The sequence below is a fragment of the Trematomus bernacchii genome, unplaced genomic scaffold (genome assembly GCF_902827165.1).
Source record: "Trematomus bernacchii unplaced genomic scaffold, fTreBer1.1, whole genome shotgun sequence".
In the NCBI taxonomy this organism is placed as follows: Eukaryota; Metazoa; Chordata; class Actinopteri; order Perciformes; family Nototheniidae; genus Trematomus; species Trematomus bernacchii.
Window position 1 is genome coordinate 541,085 of NW_022987710.1, and position 22,005 is coordinate 563,089.

The 22,005-nt window shown below is 42.4% G+C and overlaps 1 protein-coding gene and 1 pseudogene across 1 annotated transcript in view; both read left to right on the plus strand.

Annotated features, from left to right (window-relative positions):
• The first annotated feature begins 1,012 nt into the window (after positions 1-1,012).
• Positions 1,013-22,005, plus strand: part of frem1b (Fras1 related extracellular matrix 1b) — a 139,618-nt gene continuing 118,625 nt past the window's right edge. The window contains 4 exon segments of the mRNA XM_034141012.1: positions 1,013-1,032; positions 11,433-11,677; positions 11,755-11,849; positions 12,260-12,516. Of these exon segments, the coding sequence (XP_033996903.1) occupies positions 11,459-11,677; positions 11,755-11,849; positions 12,260-12,516 (571 nt within the window). The 5' untranslated portion in view covers positions 1,013-1,032; positions 11,433-11,458.
• On the plus strand, positions 3,715-6,221 carry LOC117491150 (annotated as a pseudogene).

Genomic DNA, 22,005 nt, shown 5'->3' on the forward strand with positions numbered 1-22,005 from the left:
TGGATTTGCCAGCGATCAGGCCCTCCATAAACAACATGTGTCTAAACACTTAAAGGAAATCAGCACACTGCTTTGTGAGGAAACAAAACAGTCGGCACTGTGCAGCACAAATATAAGATTTTTGTCAAATTCCTGTTGTCAACAGAATTACCAGGTACAGTAACTTCTTCACGGTCTACTGTTTAACCCCTGACTTCCTGTAGTGCAACATCAGGACAAGAGATGTGCAGCTCTGCCGGGATTTGACCTGTGTTTGTTTTGTAACCGGGAATGAATGAGGGCAGCAGACTTTCACCATCCCTCTGGACCAACAGCAGCACTGTAGTAAAAAAATAACGGTCTCCGTGTTTGAAACAGTATGTCTTTACAGAGGGCTGTTGCAGAACAAAACCCTTACATAGAATCATCCAAAGTAATTGGAATCAGATTGAGTTTTCTCTTTTGGTAGAGTTAGCAGCTATAAGTCCCCCCCCTCCACAATTTTGTTTCTGCCTCCACCTAGATACAAAAATCTGATCACAAATGTCTGACTACTCAACAACAAACGGCGGCTCTAAAGTGCATTAGGACCTTGTTGTGGTTCAGGTGGTACTAATGAGAGAGAAAGGCGGATTTTCACATGTACAGTATCTGCGTACCAGAGAAAGAACTAAAGACAGAGACAAAGTAAGAGGCAGTGAGGCGGGGGGCTGTAAAAATAAAAGTCCTGGAAACCTCTGAGCACGTTTCCTGTCTGCTCTCTCTCTCGCTCTGGTTTCTGGCTTAAGGACAGACTTGAGGAAACTCGCACGCCCCTTTGTTCTCCCTATCTTACAGTTCACCCCTCTTTTCTCTGTTGTTGGATGCCAGACATCTCGTGGTTCAGTGAGCTGTGGAATAGAGGGGGTGGTGGCAAAAGTGTGTGTGTGTGTGTGTGTGTGTGTGTGTGTGTGTGTGTGTGTGTGTGTGTGTGTATGTATAACAGCATTCCTCTTCCTCTGAGCGTGTGCAGAAGGTGAAGAAGACGAACAGAGAAGCTCCAACATATTGAAGGTAGGTGCCACAAGCTTCACATACTCTTGGTTGTTGCTCTCCTCCAACGGGCCATGGCACTAAATAGAAACTCAAACTAGGGAACAATTGGGGGATGGCATTGCTTTGGGTCTCTCAATTCTATTAGTCTTTTGGCTTGTTTCTAATGTAAAACACTCACATTTATGGAAGTGTGTCCCCTCAGTTTTACAGGCTGTTGGTGTAATCAGAGCAGCAGGAGCTGAATGGAAACTTTCTCTGCAGTGTTTTGTTGCAGTGTGTTGAGCTGCTGCAGACCTGCATATCTAGTCACTCCATAGACAGTTAAACTCACTACATGGACAAATAAACTCACAATGTGGATAGGAAGACTCCCACCCAAACATGTAAACTCATGTACGGACAGATAAACTTAATATATCAAGAGATAAAGGCTGTTTTAACAGTTGAACAAGTATGAACATATGGGCTTGTGTATGGACAGAAAAACTCACTGTAGTAAGAGATCAATTCTGTATTAACAAGTATGCAAATATACACTTGTATGTAAAAACACAAACTTAAAAATAAACAAAGAAACTCCTTTACAAACAGGTCAACTGACATGTTGACAGAATAATTCACAGACCAACAGGTCAACTAACATGCAAACAGATAAATATGCATGCAGGCAGATCATGTATGGACAGATCAACTCACCTACAGTATTTACAGAACCAATAGATCGCTTAAACAGATAAACGTATGCATTAACAGCTCAAACAACTTTAAAACAGATTAAATGTACGTACCAACAGATGGTCATATAAACTGCCTGAATGAGATAAAGATAAACACAGATAAACATCCTAATAAAAGATTAATCAACAAATACATCACCTCACATACTAACAGACAAACTCACATGCAAACAGATAAAGATATGTATGAACAAATTAATTCACAAATTAATTCACAAATTAATTCACAAATTAATTCACAAATTAATTCACAAATTAATTCCCATATAAATTCACAAATAAGTAAAGAAACTCCAATAAGAACTGGTAAACTTAGTGACAAATGGATAAACTTATAGGCAAAGGTGAATCCGGGTACAAACATATAAACTAAAATATTAACAAATCAACTCCTGTACGAACAAATAAAGTCATGAACAAACAGATCAAATCTTGTACTGATAAATACAATTACTAATGAAAGCATCAACTTGCGTATGTTCAGATAAAAGTAGGTAAAAACAGATAAACTCATGTTAAAACAGATAAGCTCACGAATAAGCTAAGAATTTCCCCTCCAACAGGTAAACTTATATATTGGCAGATAAACCTGCGTATGAACAGATAAACTCACGTGTAGGGATGGGTATCGTTAGGATTTTATCGATACCGATACTGATACCGATACTGCTTATCGATACCGGTATTTTTCAATACTCTTATCGATACTTTTCAATAAGTTGGTGCTCAAAATCGGCAGTGGCTCAGTCAGTAGGGGCTTGGACTGGGAGCCGTAGGGTCGCTGGTTCAAGTCCCCGACCAGACCTAAATATGGAGTGTGGACTTCTACTTGGAGAGGTCCCAGTTCACCTCCTGCCCTGCCGTGGTGCCCTTGAGCAAGGCACTGGACACCCCCCTTCCCCCCCACTCCCATTGCTCCCCGGGCGCTGTACAATAGCTGCCCACTGCTCCTAGTACTAGACTCCTTGTACTAGGATGGGTTAAAAGCAGAGGCCAAATTTCACTGTGTGTGCTGTGTGCTCTGCATGTGTGACCATTAAAGAGGGTTTCATCCCTCCCTATTCTTCTAAAATTATAGACATGATTAAAAGATGTGAAGATTAAACAACAGTAATTTTATTGTAATTTATTTTTTATTTAATGTAACTTTTTCAATGTCATACCAAGCAGGTATGAGTGTGTTTGACAGTGTGTCTCTGGAAGGGGGGCGGTAATTAGGGGCCGTTCATAAATCCATGTAAACATGACCATTATTCAGTTGAAACGAGACGCTGCGTGCACACCTCCTAAACCGGAAGCTCCGGTCGGCTAACCATTATAATCAGTTTATTGCGTTTATTATTTATAATTGTAATGATGGATTATCAGTAATCATTTTAAAGTTACACAGAGACATTGGATTAACAGTTGTTATGCCCTTAAACACAACTTTTGATCACAAAACAGCAAAGGTAAGACATAATTATCATCATGGCTACGTAAACTGAAGATGTTTTCTTGCTCTTTCTTGGCTGCTAGTTCAGTGAGTTTTGGTCGTACAGTGATGAGACTTACACCAATAGAATCAGCTTTCGTGTGATATGTTGTTTGTGCAGATAAAATGACGTAGAAAAGATCGCTTTTGCCAGTTATGTGCTAAAGTAGCCGTTAGCCCCGTTAGCCCGTTTTGCTAAGTGTTGATTTAGACTCTTGGTGTTGGATTTCTGTTCCATGTAGGTAAAATGGTTAATATCGTCTGTTAGCTGAGTTGTTCCCGTTAAGTGGGTATGCATCATTAATAGGTTGTTAAATGTTAAGAAGCCTTGAGACGCTGTTTCTAGCAAGATGTTGCGTCTGCCCCTATGGTCTGCCCCCGGGAGTCTTACAATAATAAGAGCGCTGTTAGGAGAGATGATGAGTGGCATTCACAGTGGCCAATCAGTGGTACTCAAGCCGGATACGTCACACAGGATGAGGGTTCCCAACCAACCAGAATTGTTTAAACTAAGGAAGTAGCATAATTCATATACCGATAGCAGCACCGTTTGTCCAGTGGCTTAACGGTTTACCAATACCGTCCAATCAGGTACAGGTACTGACTTAGTACCGGTTCTCGATACCCATCCCTACTCACGTGTGATCAGATAATTTCACTTCCACGCAGACACACTCCCGTGCACTGCAAACAGATGACCTCAGGTGCAAACAAATAAACCCCTGTACGGACAGAACTCCCTTACATACAGGAAAAACTCATGTATTGACAGACAAATTCAAGAACAGACAAGATTAAAATACGTACGAACAGATAAAACTCACAAATAAGCAAAGAAAAACAGGTAAACTCACATATTGACATATGTGGTGACATTTACGGGACACAATTCACTGGGTTATATCGAGTGTGTTGCACCACGGATGGGTTAGTGAGTGCACCTGTGTTGTGTCAGGACAAGGACTGCCTTGCTGTAATGTGATGGAAAATAAAGTGTGGAGTTCCATACTAAACACGCCGCCTCCGACTGCCATTCATCGGCTCTACACATATAAACCTAAATGCTGACAGATAAACAGTGATGCTAACCCTATCCTAACACAATAGCAGTACTTGCCATCCCTGCTTTTGAAAGTACCTGAACCTGAGCTGTAGTAAGAGTAACCTGCCATTGTTAATGTGTATGACCAGCAGTCTCATGAACGTTGCGTGGAAGTCGGAAACAGTACCGAAGGAGTGGCAGACCGGGGTGGTGGTTCCCCTTTTCAAAAAGGGGGATCAGAGGGTGTGTGCCAATTACAGAGGCATCACACTACTCAGCCTCCCCGGGAAAGTTTACTCTAAGGTACTCGAAAGGAGGGTCAGGCCGATAGTCGAACCTCAGATTGAGGAGGAACAATGCGGATTCCGTCCTGGTCGTGGAACGACGGATTTGTTCTCGGCTTTAGTGATTGGAAGCATCCCGAGAGGATAACGGAACATGAGACGAGTGGTGAGCACAGAAAATGCATACTTTCACTTATGCATCGCACTAAACTCATGGGCACTGTGGATGCTTCTCTAGGGATGCAGGTCGACATAGAAAGTCAGTGCTGGAAGGATGTATTGAGACGTGTAGTTGCGGTGATTAAATTATTGAGTGAGAGGGGGCTTCCTTTCCGGGGAAATGACGAACTTTTACGGCCCGTCCACACAGCGGCGTGCGTTGAAGCTTCAACGCTTCTGCCCATTCACTTTGAATGATGTGACGTCACGCTTCACCAAACTGCATTGTGGGAGCGAAGCGTTGCTTGCTGCAAAAGTTGAGCAATGTTCAACTTTTGAAGCTTCGGCGGAAGCGTCAGCCAATCGAATCATATGCCAGTACAAGCTCTAGCCAATCAAACCGCGTGCTTGTGTGTCCGGGGTGGGAGATTCATGTGATTGGTTGTTGGTCGAGTTTCAGCCCCCCCCGCCGGCAAGCTTCAACGCACGCCGCTGTGTGGACGGGCCGTTAGGATCCGCACATAACGGGAACTACCTGGGAATCCTGGAGCTGCTCGCGCAGTTTGATCCATTTTTAAAGGATCATTTGCAGAAGTTTGGCCAGAAGGGACGTGGTAGGACTTCATACTTGTCATCAACTATCTGTGAGTAGTTTATTGGTTTGATGGGTGACAGAACAAAGGAAGCAATAGCAACAGAACTACAGTGAGCAAGGTATTTCTCTGTCATCGTAGATTCTACACCTGACATGTCTCACGTCGACCAATTAACTTTTGTTTTCGGATTTGTGAGTGAGAAAGGAAAGGTTATTGAGAGATTTATTGGATTCGAACCCATTCACATTGGGTCAAGTCTGGCTGACTGTGTGATGAAGATGGTCATTGATATGGGGCTGGATCTCTCAAACTGCCGTGGTCAGGCTTATGACAACGCATCCAACATGTCAGGAAAATATAATGGGCTGCAAGCTCATCTCAAGAAAAGCAACCCACTCATACATTACATTCCGTGCGCAGCACACTCCTTGAAATAAAGACATTGACCTATTGACCGCTGTGCGACTTTTGGAATCGCTGCGCACTTATGTTGCATCACTACGAGGGACATTTTCTGACTTTGAGACATCTGCCCGGGCCGTCACCGGCGTGACACAGACATACCAGCACGAGACTCACTGTTTTAGTAAAAGACGAGTATTTGATGACGAGACAGTGGAGCACGAGGTGGTACTGACTGGCAGTAAAAAATTCCAGGTTAAGACATTCAATGTAATTATTGACAGGTTGCTCTCAGGACTTAGCAAACGCCTGGATGCATACAAAGACATAAATGATCACTTTGGAGTCCTATTTGACATGTGCTGTGATGACACTGATCTCCGCAGACGGGCCAATATTCTCTCCTCGTCATATCCTACTGACTTGGATTAGTCATTAGGAGATGAGCTGATCCAGTTTAGGGATTTTGTCAGCACAGAGCCAGATAAAACTCCTGCAAACAGACTGCAGGTGGTGCTTAAACATGGACTACAGACAACATTCCCCAAAGTTTTTGTTGCGTTCAGGATTTTTCTCACACTGCCTGTAACCAACTGCGAGGGTGAGAGGTCCTTTTCACAGCTTAAACGCATCAAAAATGAGCCCTTTCTTTGATGGCCATCGAGTCTGATCCTGTGAGGGATCTGGATTTTGATGACCTAATCACAGACTTTTCAAAGAGAAAGGCAAGGAAGAAACACTTCTAAAAGGTAAGATCCACTGTCTCTCACACACACTCATTCTCTCTCTCTCTCACACACACACACACTCACACTCACTCTCTCTCCCTCTCACACACACACACACACCACACACACACACACACCACACACACACACACACACACACACCCACACACACACACACACACACACACACACACACACACACATACACACACACACACACATACACACACACACACACAATTTCAGCAAACATCCCAGTATGACTTAATGCAAAAAAAACAGGAGTTTTCAGTGTTAATTTACCAGTCTTAAATCGTAATGCCTCCATGAACAATTTAAGCATTTGAGACTGAGGACTATGTACAAAAACATAAAAACAATGGCATTAGCAATACTGTGGTGAGAAAACATGGATGTTTTTTTGACAGTTTATTTGTAGAGGAATCTTGCTCTTCTCTCCTTCTGGGTGGCAAACCTCTCAATGACCTTCTTATTAAAGTCAGGAATTTCCCTGACAAGTTTCTTCTCCATGGAGAGCATAGCCAGAGCATTGAGGCGATCCTGTGACATGGTGTTTCTCAGGAAGGTCTTGATTCTCTTCAAAGTAGAGAAGCACCTCTCAGATTCAGCTTTTGTCATGGGTGTGGTGATAAGGATCCTGAGAAGACTGACAGTCCCTGTGAAAGTGCTCTGAAGGTTGTTCTCCATGAAAAACTGGTACAGAGACACTGCACCACTGCAAGCCTTGAACTCGCTGTTATCATAGATGAGGGACAGTTCCGTTTTGAGCTTGGCCTTGTTCAACATGGGATACGCCTGCACTGTCGTTTGAAGTGCTGCATCAGGGAACTTCACACTGTGTTGTTGGAACAACTCTCCATGCTGATGAAGTGCTGGGTGAAGGAGAACCGCTCCTTGGCGTGCATCGGGATGGTGTCCCATACCTGTAAAAGATATATCATTATCTAAAATTGCAATAAAGCTGTGAAAGTGATGCTGAACACATACCTATTTCCAAGTCAAGTATATGACTACTAAGGTTTTAACACCATTACTCCTAATTGTACTTCACAGCATGCTTCCTTCTCCTGATCTTTAACTCTCTATTGCTTTCCACAACAAAACAAGGTTTACAGTGGCATTTCAATAAATAAACCACATATTTTCTGTTACATGTGAGGATGCCTTATCCTTTTTGTGACTGCTCTGACATAAACCTGGAATCTACAAAAATAGTAAACAAAAATATGAATGCCAATATATAAATTGCAGACTGCCTGCTGCATCATTCCACCATTCTGGCAATATGCCATCCTGTGTGCAGTGTCGGTTTAGGTTTTATTTTGGCTACATACCACAAGCACTGAAAAATATTCTAAGGCAAACACTGACAGATCACAACTTACCTCTGTAGCTAGCCTCTGTTGTTCTCCAGCTCCCAGCGTCCTCCGTCTCTTGATGGGCTCCTGCGGCTGGTCAGATGCACTGTCCGCACTCAGAGAGGAAATGGAGGCCCTGGTCCAAAACATAAAGTTTAGGTGTTAAATAACTATGTGATGTTGGACTAGAGCTGACCTCAAATGTAGTGTGTGTATTGTAATGTATTGTCAGTGTCTGGCCATGCTATAGCTGCGTTAGGGCCTGTGTCCACATAGCGCCTACTTGTGCCCGAAAAAGGCTGCAGGGCGTGGAGAGCGTTTTATTAAAAAAATTATCCTACTACTACTTAGCTAGCACTAATTTGTTCTACTCACCAGCAGCAGCACTCAGGGTCTGCCCGTCCAATAAACATGTTCAGGCTGTCTGCTCGTTTTTATGATGGTTTCCAACTGTCACAGTCAAAAACAAGCTTCTCCGATTTCTACAGTGATGTCAACGTCACTTTTCTGAAAAGTTAGAATTTTCAACTCAAAGCGCTTGGAATAATCTTATATCCTACACACTTGACCTTAAACAGTGCTGTTAATGAGTCATTTGTTTACCCTGGAAAGATATTAAAAGGCGATCTGAAAAAATTACGTAGCATTAATATAACAAAGTTAAGATCTTTTAAAGCATGCATAGTAATACTAATACAAGCCATATTGTACAACGCAATGAAATGGGGGGGATATTAATGTTGGTAGAAATATAGAATAAATATGACAACATTATCCTTCATTATAAGAAACTTTCATTGAAACATGCAAAGCAGAAGCACTGACATAATACACACATGCAGTAGGCCTGTACTTAAAACGTAATCACTGGCACATTGGAAAGCAAAGCCACAATAAAATACATGAATGCAGGTACTTTAAAACCCAAGTCTAAAATAAATCTGAATCAGCACATTCACAAAGTCTTCAGAAAGATTTGTGGATTCACACATTTCCTGAGCTCCATGTCATGTGTGTTTCCACAGCACTGCAGGCACTGTGAGGTTACACACATGCAGCTCAAACCCAAACTAACGAATCGTCTGGCTCAATGGGAAGTGACACACTGGCTCCAATTGGCGCCCCGCTTTGATCCTGAAAACACCCATGCCATTTCCAGCACCTCTACAGGGTCATGCAGATTAACCCCTTGTTTCCTTGAGTAGGCTTTGGTCAACGTGAAATGGAGGGTGAAAGCGTTTTCCAGCTTAGAGTGAGGAGCAGCGGGGTGAAAAAACTAGGCCGGCCTGCTGCATGCTGGGAGAGAGTTTGGAGGACTTAGAGGAATTTGGTATTGACGAAGGTCAGTTTAGCAATTTAGAGCTGAGCAGCTCATCGTTAGAAGTTTTAAGTGATAATAAACGTTGGAGAATGTTGGGAGATGTTCATGAGTTTGCGTTGTAAGTAGTTTGAACATAACATGTTGAGGGAAGAAGTTTGTGTGTTTTGAGAGATCAAGCGTCATCTTCACAGCTGTGTGAATATTTTACTTAAATTCATCAGGTGCACACAGACATAAGTTAAGTGGATTGATAATTTCCCCCTGGATTGGTGGTTGATGTTTCTGAAGGCATTTCACTTGTCTTTGCAGGTTGAATTGACATTAAAGCTCCCATGTCATGCTTTTCCGGTTATTACCCGTCCCCTTGTGTGTTATGAAGGTTTTTATGCATGTAAACGGTGTGCAGAGTCAAAACCCTCAAAGTACACCCTGTAGCGAGTAAAACTCTAACACAGAAAATACCTCCCCAAAACGCCTCGTTGGAGATACGTCACTGCCCATTTGAGTCTTCCATTTAGTTCCGGGTACCGCCTGATGTCATGCGGTACCCGGAACGAAATGGACCAATCCCGAAGAGCTATGGCCACACCAGCAGCGGCGTGTTCCTCCTCCAGAGGTTCGAAGAACCGGCATTTCACAGACGAAAGCTTCCAAAACATTGCCCAGTTTGAGGCCGGATATGCACAGCTTGTTTGGACCGTTTGGAGCAGGGGAAGATCTGGGTATACAACCTGTAAGTTTGCATTGTTATTTCTGTATTTATCAAACAAGACTGTTTAAATGTGTAAACTGTGTTGGACTGCTAAGCCATTGACACAGTGCTAACTGTGCTAACTAAGTTGCTAGAGTTTCCATATATCAACTCTAATATCAGCAGATGGCCTTGCATACATGTATCTCATAGCAGGAGAATGTCTGCATTCACACACACGGAATACTCATACAGTATACTGTACTGTGATTTACCGTACATTGTGACCGTACATATACTGCATGTAGCTAACGAGGCTAGCTGTATGCTAGCGCAAAACAATGTATTCATGCAAGTTACATTGTATGGTAGCAGAATACCCGTATACGATTGCAATTATAAACACGTTATTGCTAGCCTAATATGAACCACTAGCTTTTGTTCATAGTAGTTTTATTACACTGCATTATAGTTGCCTTTCCTCCAAGCTAACGTTCATATCGTGTTAGCTACCAAGGTAAACAAAGCTAGGTTAGCATATTAGCAGGCAAGCTGTTCATTACACAACTACTACTAACGAATCTAAAACAACTAAGTTTCTCTAATATTTTGTGATTTGCATTTGATTTCGTCCAGCCAGATCCTGGCGGACAATCCATGACGTGCTAAAAGGCACTTCTACTACTACTGAGGCGTCGTGCTAAAAGGCACCGCACCGACTGTGCGCAGGCAAGATGCAAGGAGGAGGAATGGATGATATACCGTGTATATATGTATATTTATGTTCATTTTGTACATTTCTAAAAATAAAGTTTAATGGAAATACTTAGGCCTATCCTTTCTTCCCTGAATTCATATATAGCAAACCATGATTTGATTTCTCATCAAACAGTAGTAGTTTATAACGGGTAAAAATAACTTACTCTTTGTTATGAGCGGCTCGTAGGCCACAAAGACAAGGAGACATACACGAGTTTACAAAACCACGGCACATTTATTGTGGTAAATGGAGAGATAGGTGGTTGAGAGGATCGCAGAGTTAGTCTTCCTGCAGCCGCTTTGGAGAGAGACTGGGGCCGTAGTGTCCGGAGGTGTACGTGATCGTGCTGATTAGCCTCTTCAGCTCCATCCCATCGTAAGACAAAGGCCCTGGGGCCGTCACACTCTTCTATAACAACAGTTAAAAATATATATGTATATAAAATATACGGCTGTGCCGACGCCATGATAAGACTGATGTTACGCTGAGAGCAGCCGGGAAAAGCATTGTTAGACATGGGCGCAGCCTCTCTGGTGGTTGACTAATCAGAACGAGTGGCCGAGCTGACCAATCGGAGCACACTAGGCTCACAGGGAGGGGGGGGGCAAGAGCTCCAACGAGTCGTTTAGTGGAGAAAGTGAATACTGCTGAATACACATGCTTGACAGAGATGCTGTATGCGAAACCAATGTGAGTTTGGAAAATTGCACAGTATAAATCTATTTTAGTATACCTTAACAATGTAATTATGATCAGTGGAAATGGCCATGACATGGGCCCTTTAACAAAAGAAGAGGATGTGTGTCAAAGACTGAATGGAAATCTGTCAGCTCATTTTTCTTCAGAATACAAGTTTTCACAGTCGACCAAAATGGCTGCTGCTGTCCGCACGCTATTGCTGCTGGTGGTGACGGCCATCTGCAGCGGGACTCTGGTCGTGGTGAACTCTGGCGTGAAGGTCACCAGAGGTCGATCAGTGTTTATCACAGAGATGGAGCTGAGGATCAATGTTGGTCCGACTGCAGACTGTAAGGTGGAGGTGGTGATGAACGAACCAATCACTCAGAGGGTGGGGAAGCTGACTCCACAGGTGAGGCCACACCTGCTGCAGGGTTATACATTCAGAGAAGCAGTACAGTGGTATTACAGTCGTTTGTGTTCATGCAGGTGTTTGACTGCAGCTTTCAAGAGGACGAGGTGAAGTACTGCCACAATGGAAGTCCTCTGCTGGACCAGGACACAGTGATGCTGAGAATCTACAGGTCAGTGAGCCAAAGTCCCTTAAGCTAGTTCAACAAAAACATAGGGGTCATTAAAACACCTTCATCTCATATAAGATAATCAAAGATAATATTCATAATAATAATAATGTCATCATTTTTATAACTTACCTGGTCTTGTTTTCATAGTAAAAGCGAAGATGGAAATGTACACATAAGCTTCTGCTCATGCACCAAAGTACATTAAAAAGGTGCCTCAGAAAATCTATCTTGTGACCATCAGATCACAGATCCTGCCAGCACGTGTAGACTTCAAACATGGCTCTGATTGATGAATTTGGATTTATCTACTTTTAACTGTATTTTATGTTGTGGAGAAACTGTGTTTGGAATATCACTTTTTTAAACTAACCCTTAAGATGCCCTTCTCACACACTGTTGTTTGTCTGAAGGTTCACGTCCTCTGACACGCTGGTGGAGACCGTGTTTCTGACGGTGCAGGTAGCAGACTCTCGATCTGGTGTTGTGGAGCTCGGTGGCACTCCGCTGGTGGTTCCTGTGTTCTACGGTTTATCCAACTCCATCGATGGCTCTGTCTTAAACATCCGGAGCTCTGCAGACTTGGTGTGCACTGTCAGGCTGATGAGCGACACCAGCACCCCCGCTCTGGGTCAGCTGGTGAGGAAGGAGGACTCCACCCAGAGGAAAGGTACGTCACATCTGGACAGATACAGAACGGGTTCAAGGTTTGGTTTTTAATTAATGGCTTTTAGAGCTAAAAATAGTTGTTTCTGATTGGCTGACAGAAATCCTCTAACACTGCTATGTTCAAATAGATTAACCACTGTAACCATAGCAACTCCACTTATGCTTCAGCCTCCGTTAGCAGTCAACTCTCTTGTAATGAATGAGATGCCAGCTAAAGTCTAGAAGATTCTCTGAAATAACAAAGAAACACCAAACGTATTTACAGCATGTTGCATTACATTAAAACAACAACAGCAAACAGAGATTTCAAATGAGAAGAATATCACAAAATATAAAAATATGAAAGTTAAAGGTGGGGTAGGTAAGTTTGAGAAACCGGCTCGAGATACACTTTTTGTTATATTCCATGGAATGCTCTTAACCTGTTAAGCCCGAGAGACCCGGCACTGCCGCAACATCTTGCAGGAAACAGTGTCTGAGGGCATGTTCATTTAATAAAACTATGAATGTTTTATATCCATGTAACGGGAAGAAACTCATCTAACTGATCTTTTTTTTTTTTAAAAGAAAACCCACAATGAGCCTCTGAATTAGCAACGAGCGAAAAAAACACCTTACTGCACCGAAAATCACTCACAAAACCTTATTATTTATCTTTTCACCACATCCAACACATCGTTTCACATCGTGAGGTGACACAGAATCGATTGACACTGACATTACTACTGAATTATACGTATTTGCGACGTTATAAGCAAAAACGGACATCAAAACAGGTGACGCTAGGTAGCTAAAAATGCTAACATTTTTACCTTGGCTCTGTAGTCTCTCCAAAGTGGTCTTCAATGGCATTAAAACGATGAAAACGCTGCTGAAGTTAATCCATAGGTTAATCTAATGTGTCTGTGTCCCTTTGAAATGATTTCTGATAATCCATAAGCATTAAAACTGCTTTTCCGTTTCCAGATGTCAAAGCTAGAGATAGGTTCACTCTGATGGAAAATTACATGCGCGAAGCCCCCACCTTTTCTCTTCACAACGTGTGTGTGTGGGGGACTCCCCCTTCGATTCTATTGGCTCTAACGGTCAGAAAGAGGTGTCAACCATCAAAATCGAGCAAGGGGGGCCAGAGATATGGAAAATCCACCCAAATGACCCAAGTGGTTTCTTTTTGCTAAATCTCTCTAAAAAGGTCAAATGTCACTTGTTTTGCATCAATCTTGATACAGGGTACTTATTATATGTTGTACTTTGGATTCCTAAAGCTTTTAGTCTACTAACCCATCATCAGAGATGGGGTCGTTACTAAAAAAAAGTAATATATTACATATTACATATTACTTTAAAAAAAAGTAATATGTTACACTACTTCGTTACTCTCTACATAAAGTAACTCGTTACTTTACTCGTTACTTTACTCGTTACTTTACTCGCAGGGCCGGCCAGCCCCTCCCTACAGGCAGATCACGCAGACTGCTAAAGTTTCAAATGTTCTCTTTAGTTCAGTTTCCATTGTCGCATAAGACTGATCCAGATAGCTCTGACTATGGCTGTCCTCTGTCTCCTGCTATCTGTATTTTGCGCAGTATATCTCTGAACGATGCGATGGTGATTCCACTGTGCAAATGGGCAACATTTACTCTACTATGAAGGATGCTACAAGCCTGTCCATCTCTGCTTTGGTTACCGGTCATTTTTGCTGCTTCGGAGTCGGCGGCGGCGCACTCACAACATCCTCACTCTGGGTTCGGGGGTCCTTAGCTATTAGCTTCACCTTAGCATGTGTTCTTTGCAGGTGTTTGTTGAGGTTTGACGTGGTGTTTACAGCAGTGGATAATAGGGATGGGAATTTGAAAGCAAATGTATATTCGAATATTCGACCCCCCAAAAAACGGCTAACCGGTTAACCGAAATGTACATATCCTATAAAAAAAAAATTGGATAAAAAAAAAAATTCCAAAAAAATTTCAATGTCTTTTGGAAATAAATAAATACATGTTCAAATAAGTATAGAAACCAAGTCGAATTTGTCAAATGTATTGAACTGGTGATCACAGTTTGACAGCTATAGGCCTACAGCTTTCATGTGCGGAGGCGATTCACAATCAGGCCAGCTGTAGAGAAGACCCTCTCAGCTGGAACGGAGGTTGCGGGTATAGCAAGGTATAGTATGTATATATATAAGTTTAATTTGGCATAGTTTGCACTCTACACCGCACTCACTAACCTGGTCGAAATATTTCCACACATTACTCCTTTTTGACGCCATGTCTGTTGTGTAGGACTCTTCTTAGAGTGTAAATAATTACCGGACTATGACTGGTAAAATATGTTGAATACCGGCAAAACTAAGGCCTCCTTCACACGGGAACGTTTGCGTTTATGCACAGTATGCGTATTCAAAAAAGTCTTCCGTTCACATGCATTCGTTTCATTTAACGTGTCTGTTCAAACGAGACCGCTGGAAACGCTGTAGTACATATGCCGGGACTGTAAGTGGCGCTGTAACTTCCGCCAAAATACACCAAAAGCAGCGAAGAAGAGCAGCCCGGAGCAGCCCCGCAGCTATGTTGCCATGGCTACCCTTCTGTTTATGCCCCGCGGTGTATTTAGCAACATGTAGTTCATGTAATTCTCCATGTCCACTTGTTGCTGATGGTTGTGGTAGAGGAGCTGTAGATTTTGCACTAACATCTGTAGCATGGTCAGTAGCAGTAGCACTAGCAGTAGCTACTGACAGGAGGAAGTGTGTGTGGCGATTGCTGGTATTCAGCGGGATATAGTAATTTCCTCAGCATATGGATAAATGCAACGGGGAAGTTAACTGAAAGAAACCGAATCTGTGGATATTGCATCGACCGACCAAGAAGCACGTCTCCGTGGAGAGGAGGCGCTCAGAAAGAGAGATATTCTCTACAAACACCGGGTGAGATCGCTCCTCTGGGACACGCCGGTCCTCTGCCTACAAACATTTCTCTTTTTGCCGCCGACGGGCGCAGGAGCAATGAACAATAATGGCCTGGATTAGGCAGTAAAGACAAGTTTGGTGTATCGCAGAGCGGACTGTTTAATTTTGTTTGTGTTGTTTGGCTGGAAAATTGTCAATATAATGGATCAATGCATGAAATCTGACTCTGTTTATTTTGTTTAAGGAGTATATTGGGCGTTAACAATTCTGGTTTGCCTTTTATAATATTATTTCATTCAAGAACCCCTTGTGCGTTTAATTAACACAGCTATTTTTGATAGTTGCTACAGCAGTGAGCAGGAGAGGTGGGGCTATCGTTATTTTTTCAGGAAATATTCGTATAGAGGTGATTACACGGACTCGGTTGACCCCCCAGAGCGTTTCGTTTGCAAATCTATCCACCTTGGGACCCGTTATCGTTTGTGGGGTCAGTTTCTATCGGCCTCGTGTAAATAATAGGGCTATACGCACGCGAAACTATGCAGATACAAGCAGTTTTCTCCTCGTGTAAACGGCGCCTAAATCTCTCCTGTCAAAATGTCTATGTACTTTGCCGCCACACACGGTTGCCAAGCAGTGCTTATTGTTGTTTAGGCTGGCCACTCATGTGTCGCGAGTGTTGACAGGGGGCGGGGGAGCACGCTCATGAACTGTTAGCGCCGGAACCTCGCAACGGCTGCGGAGCGCATTTGCGCCGCATTTGGGCATAAGATGAGGTTTGAGTCTGCGTGATTTGCGTGTAGGCAGGGGCAGCAGCCATATCATTAGCTAGAACTAGCTAGATCTGATGGATTTGGACATAAACGCGAGTGAAGTACCGGACGCGAGAGAGAGAGATCAGCACCTGCAGCTCTGCCCGCTGTGAGGGACCGGTGAGCGGAGCAAAACACACCTTTAGACGTCACCTAACACATTTAGCTATGGCACTGTCGTATACATTGAATTATTCAATTTGATAATATGTAATCAACTTAGGCATCCCTCCCAAAAAAAAAAAAAAAAAATTAATAAAAAGATTCATAACTCATATTCGAATACCTGAATAATTATTCGAATACCTGAATAATTTCGAATATTCGATTAATCATTCCCATCCCTAGTGGATAACAGCTTCTGGCCTGGACACAGTTTGCACCTCACCATCACATTCCTGTCTATTCTTCGGACGAACTCAAAATAATGGGCATACCTCCACCCCTCGAAAGTTATCGCTGACTCTGCCATGTTTATGCAGCACTGCACGTGGAGATGTGGACGCGCAAGTCGCGCAGATTACGTACATATAAACCTGCGGCGGAAACCCCTCTTGTCTGTCAGTGTGATTATGACTGATTTTATAAAAGTAACGAAGTAACGCGTGTCGGGGCAATGTTAGTAACTGTAGTGTGATTACTGAATTATAAAAGTAACGCGTTACACTACTCCGTTACCGACAAAAGTAATATTATTACAACTCTGCCCATTATTACAACTCTGCCCATCATCCAATCAGTAAAAAAGAATTTTTGGACGGACACTATAATTTACAGTTTTTTACTATGTAAAATCTGAATTTTCTTTAAAATAAAAAACATCTATATTGATTCTGACTTTTCTACATCCAACTCACAGGTTTATCATTACTTTGAGAAAAAAGATTATTAATTTAACCCTTTTAGAAGGGAAGATATGGTCATTTGTTCTGGGAATGTCATTTTCGAGCCTGAGACCTGAAAAACAGGCTCAGGGCTTAACAGGTTAACATCCCGATAGCAATGAATATTTTAAGTGCTTTGACAAAAAATCCATTAAAAAAATTCATCTGTGGAAGCTGTAGTACTGTAAAAAGCACGACCAATCATTTTAGCCGGCCCGGCTAAAATAACTGGATGGCCTACCTGCCTGTCAGCCTTCCATCTGTGCACAAACTTATCTCGTGCCCTCATTGGTCATGTGCGCGTTCGTGTGTGTTGGAGGAGGGGCTCTGTAAGGAAGTGGCAGATTTTTTCCGGCTGTGTATTTTCAAATTCTAGCGATCTCGAGCCGGTTTCTCCAAAATTACCTACCCCACCTTTAAAGGAAAAATTAAACGGTAAAAATTACACAAATTAATTTTAAGATGTAAGTATAAGATAGAGAATAGTCAAACAAAACAAATAAAAGTAAATTAAGAAATATCTTTAAAAAATATTATATTATATATAGATCATAATATAACAAATACTTTATGAACTTGTTTTTTTTATAAACTTTGTTTATTGATTTTCGTTCACAAATTAAACAGAGATGACAGAGCGGTTGTGATTGACAGTGTCACATTACAGTTATGCAGATCACATAACATATGAAACATTACAACAAGACAAAAAAAAAAAAACAGTCGGCTTGGTCACACAACAAAATACAAACAAACACATAACCTCATTCTCTTCAGGTAAGACACATACATACATATTCGGGTCTTATTTCGGAATATCCGGGAAGGTCATCCTCCCTGCATAGGCAAAGAAAGGCCCCCAGACACTCCGGAACCTCCCGGAGGAGCCTCTCAATGTGTAATGGATTTTTTCAAGCTGCAAATTATTAAAAATGTCCCTTATCCACATAAGGCGCGTTCACACCAAGTACTTTTCCCACAGTAGTTCCTGAGAACTTTAGTTCATGAGAGTTCTTTTAGTTCTGATGAACTAAAGCAGATCGCGTTCACACCAAAATGAGTTCCTGGGGGTGGATTAGGCAAATGAGCCGCTGACGTCACTTCTTCTTCTTCTGCTTAGCTTTTCCTGGCTGGCCGCAAACAACTTCACGGCGAGTACAGTAGGTGGCGGTATGCACCTTAAAGTTGCAATCCGCCAAAAAACCGAGAGAAGAAGAAAAAAAACTTCCGCTTCCGCTGTATGCTTGTGTTTACCTTCCGACCTCAGTCAGACATGCTATGGAGTTGACTGAAGTTGTGGTTTTGGTGCTGAGTTATTTAAGCCAATAACTCAGCCACAAATACAGATCGCGGTTAAGAAGCCTTAACAAAAGGACTGGACGGCGACAAGCACACGCTATGGACATGTTTCGTCAGCTGAGGATGATGACCGTTATCACGCCCAAAGAACAGCAATGGTACGTTCAGTAAATCACATTAATACTATCTAATGTAGGATTTATGGAGTTATGTCGGGCTAATTTGTGTCTTTGTATGTGTTCCAGATATGCGGTGCTTGAAGCGAAACGACTGCAACATGGACAATATCAAAATCCAGGTGGCAGCATGTTGCGTATTGCATAACCTGTGTGAGCGTCGTGGTGATGAGTACAGGGAGGAATGGACTGCCTTACCGGCGACCCAGCTTGATGACAACCATTCATATTTTTTTGTTTATTACAAATGAAAGTAAAATATACAAAAGTGTCTTGATTAAATGATTGTAGAATAAGGATTTTGGACGTTTGCCCTGCAGCCATGAATTGCATTAAAAGCAGCAAGAAACTTTGAATTGATTTCATTTTATACACATTTATATCCGAGTAGGCAATATCAATATAATCAATTACTGTAGTACATGTCATTCATTTATTTGTGATATAAAGTCTGTGCCTAGGTGGTGCATATTCTGGAAAATCAATTGAGAAACAAAAAGAACAATCTGAAATTGTTTAAATGACTTCTGATTTGTCTGACCATAGGAAAGAGTTAGATAAGAAATAATACCACTAACATGTCTGTAGTATTGCACAGTAAATAGGCTCAGCAGTTAACACCTTTATTATATATCCTCCTATGTTCCCTTACTATAATTAATTAAAAAGACACATATATGGGGTGGGACACAATAAATAAAGCTTCGCCAGTTTCATGGTGTCATGATGGTATCAGAATAATCACTTACATGTGATGTATAGGATGCTAAACAGGTCACCATAAAGTGTCAGGAGAAATAAGCAAGATACATTTTCTGTTTAATCGCAATGTAGGTTCTCTTTTATTTATCAGCAGCAGATCAATAAGTGTCAGTAGTATCAAAACAATATAATAACAGGGACACAACGACATCCTGACTGCAGTGGGGTTGAACCTGTGCTCCCCTGATCCGAACACCAACGCACCAGACCACTGCACCACACGCCTCCCAACAAGTCATTGTACAGTTTATCAACGACGACAAGTTTTTCTTAATTTTTGTATTGAAGGCCTGTTGGATTTAATCAGCTCGCTTAGCACTGCCAGAAGCCCAGCCTGAAAGGTATTTTGTTGCTCCACCTGGCACCGCCGAGTCAGCATGGCGCTGCATCAACATGAGCAGCTGGTCGTCCGATTCCTGGGCCTTGTGTGAATGCAGCAGCCGTTCGTCGTGCATCTCCTTGGCACGCAGGTCCTCATTCTCCTTGCTGACCATGGCACGGCAGTCCATGGTGTCAAGGAAGCTGTCATCGCGTGCCCACTTTCCTAAGGTGAAATATGCAAGATACAAGATCAGTTTAATCGCAACAACGACACAACATTGTCCAAATACCAGAAGGGGAGCAGCCCATAACAGAGAGCCCCCCACGTCAGAGTCATCACTGTGGGCGATCTCCACCTCTGAGGCCCAATCCCAAACCACTCCCTCGACCCTACCCCTCCGTGACGGAGTGAACTCCGTCTGTAGCCACACTCGCAGCTCAACGAGGCTCCCTCCTGTCAGATGGAGGGAGTAAATACAGCGGCAAGCTTTGGGACAAACTCCCCTCTCTCCGGCAGAAACAGGAAATGCCGTAACTGTATGTAACAACGGTTTCAAATCAGCTTCTCTTAGACAAAAAATGTAAATTAATAACTCAAATAAAACTCCAAACATCTTTCATTGTGTTACTTTTTTGTAAAGCTCTTTTAGTTTTAAACCTGATGTTTATAAGCTTCTTAGTTTTTGCAACAGTCTGTAAATATACACAACTTTCTAATAAAATGCACACATTTACCTTTTTCTAGACTAACCACAGGTATGATCCTAAGTTAAAAAAATATGAGGTTATCATGAGGTTGTTAACATCGCAATTTATCAGTGGATGTTTGCTGGAACTACTTTTTAACAGCGTGTTTCCTGACGGACACACACAGCGTGACTCCGGTCAGGTAGAGACCGGTCTCAAGTCAGCACCGATGCAGACTCGCTGTTTGAGGGCTTGATAGCCCACTCCCCCTCCACACCTCTCCACACTCGTTGGTTTGGAACAGCACTTAATGTGGCGGACCCTCCGCGCGAACGCGCAAACGGAGGGGTAGTGTGTAGGGGTAGGGTGTAGCATGTCGTTGTGTCCCCGAGACACTTCACCCCAAAGTGCTCCTGTGGGGATTGCCCACAGTATTGAGTAGGTAAGCTTTGGATAAAAGCGTCTAACAAGTGACATGTAATGATTCAAAAAGCTTTTGGTGGCCATATTGAATAACAAACCAATGTGGTTTACTTGTTATCCACAGTTTAGCTGCTAAATGTTACCTTTACAAAGCTACGCTGAAAACACAGCAAAGTTCATATAACGGTATTAGGTTAGTTGAAACTAATATTTTTATAGTTAAACTCAACACTTTTCTTCGTGCTCCACATATCTAAATGTATAAAGTGTGTTTTCACCTCCGTTCCCTCCTGTTTGCTGCAGTATGGCAGCAGCGGTCAGGATGGGATCCTCTGTGATCAGATAGTGGTCCTGATGGTGTCCGCTGACCGGGCGCAGGCTGCCTACTCTCAGCGGGGGGGAACTGAACGTGGAAACTGTGTTTCTCTGAGGGATCCTCCATGTAGTCTGAGAAGCCTTCTGAGGAAACAAGGTCAAACTATTTAGGATAATACTATGAGAAGGAACAATGTTAAGCCAGTAAATAGAATTTCAATTACATTTCTACTTAAATGTGCAAAAATATTAGAACATCAGTCTTTGTGGCATGCAGGTAATCAACTGTTTAAGCTTTTACCATTAACATGTAGAATGAATGTTGCAAATTACTTGAAATTAGAGCAACTACAATATATTGTTTACCTCAGTGTAGCCACACAGGTCCAGCTAGCATGCTAATTGCTAACGTTATATTATCGAGTTATCCCGGAGGGGAAAACTAGTTTCTAATCCTGAGAGAAACACCTCGCCTGAAACACACGATTAGTGCCATGAGTTAGTGAAGCAAATTACAGAACATTGCACACTTATTCACAAGTCAAAACGTGTTCATAGCGGGCATGGATGAGAATAGCTAGCTAGCTAGATGTTATTAGCCAGCTTGGATCTAACGTTAGCAAGTTCTACCGTGGCTAGCTCGATCTACTGAGCAAATAAAAGTACATCTAAGACCAGTATTGTGCAGATTAAAACAGTGCAGTGCATGTATTTTATTTTACCTTGGTAGTCGTCCCGACATGACTTTGCCAGGTCTGCTAACTTTGCTGATCCACGGAAACTGCATTCAGTAGAAGCTTCGGAATGTGGCGCTTCGCGTCCTCCGAGTCAATCGCCAGAAGCGCAGACACATCCTCATCCTCATCCTCATCCTCATCACTCCACCGCTCCAATTGATTTATT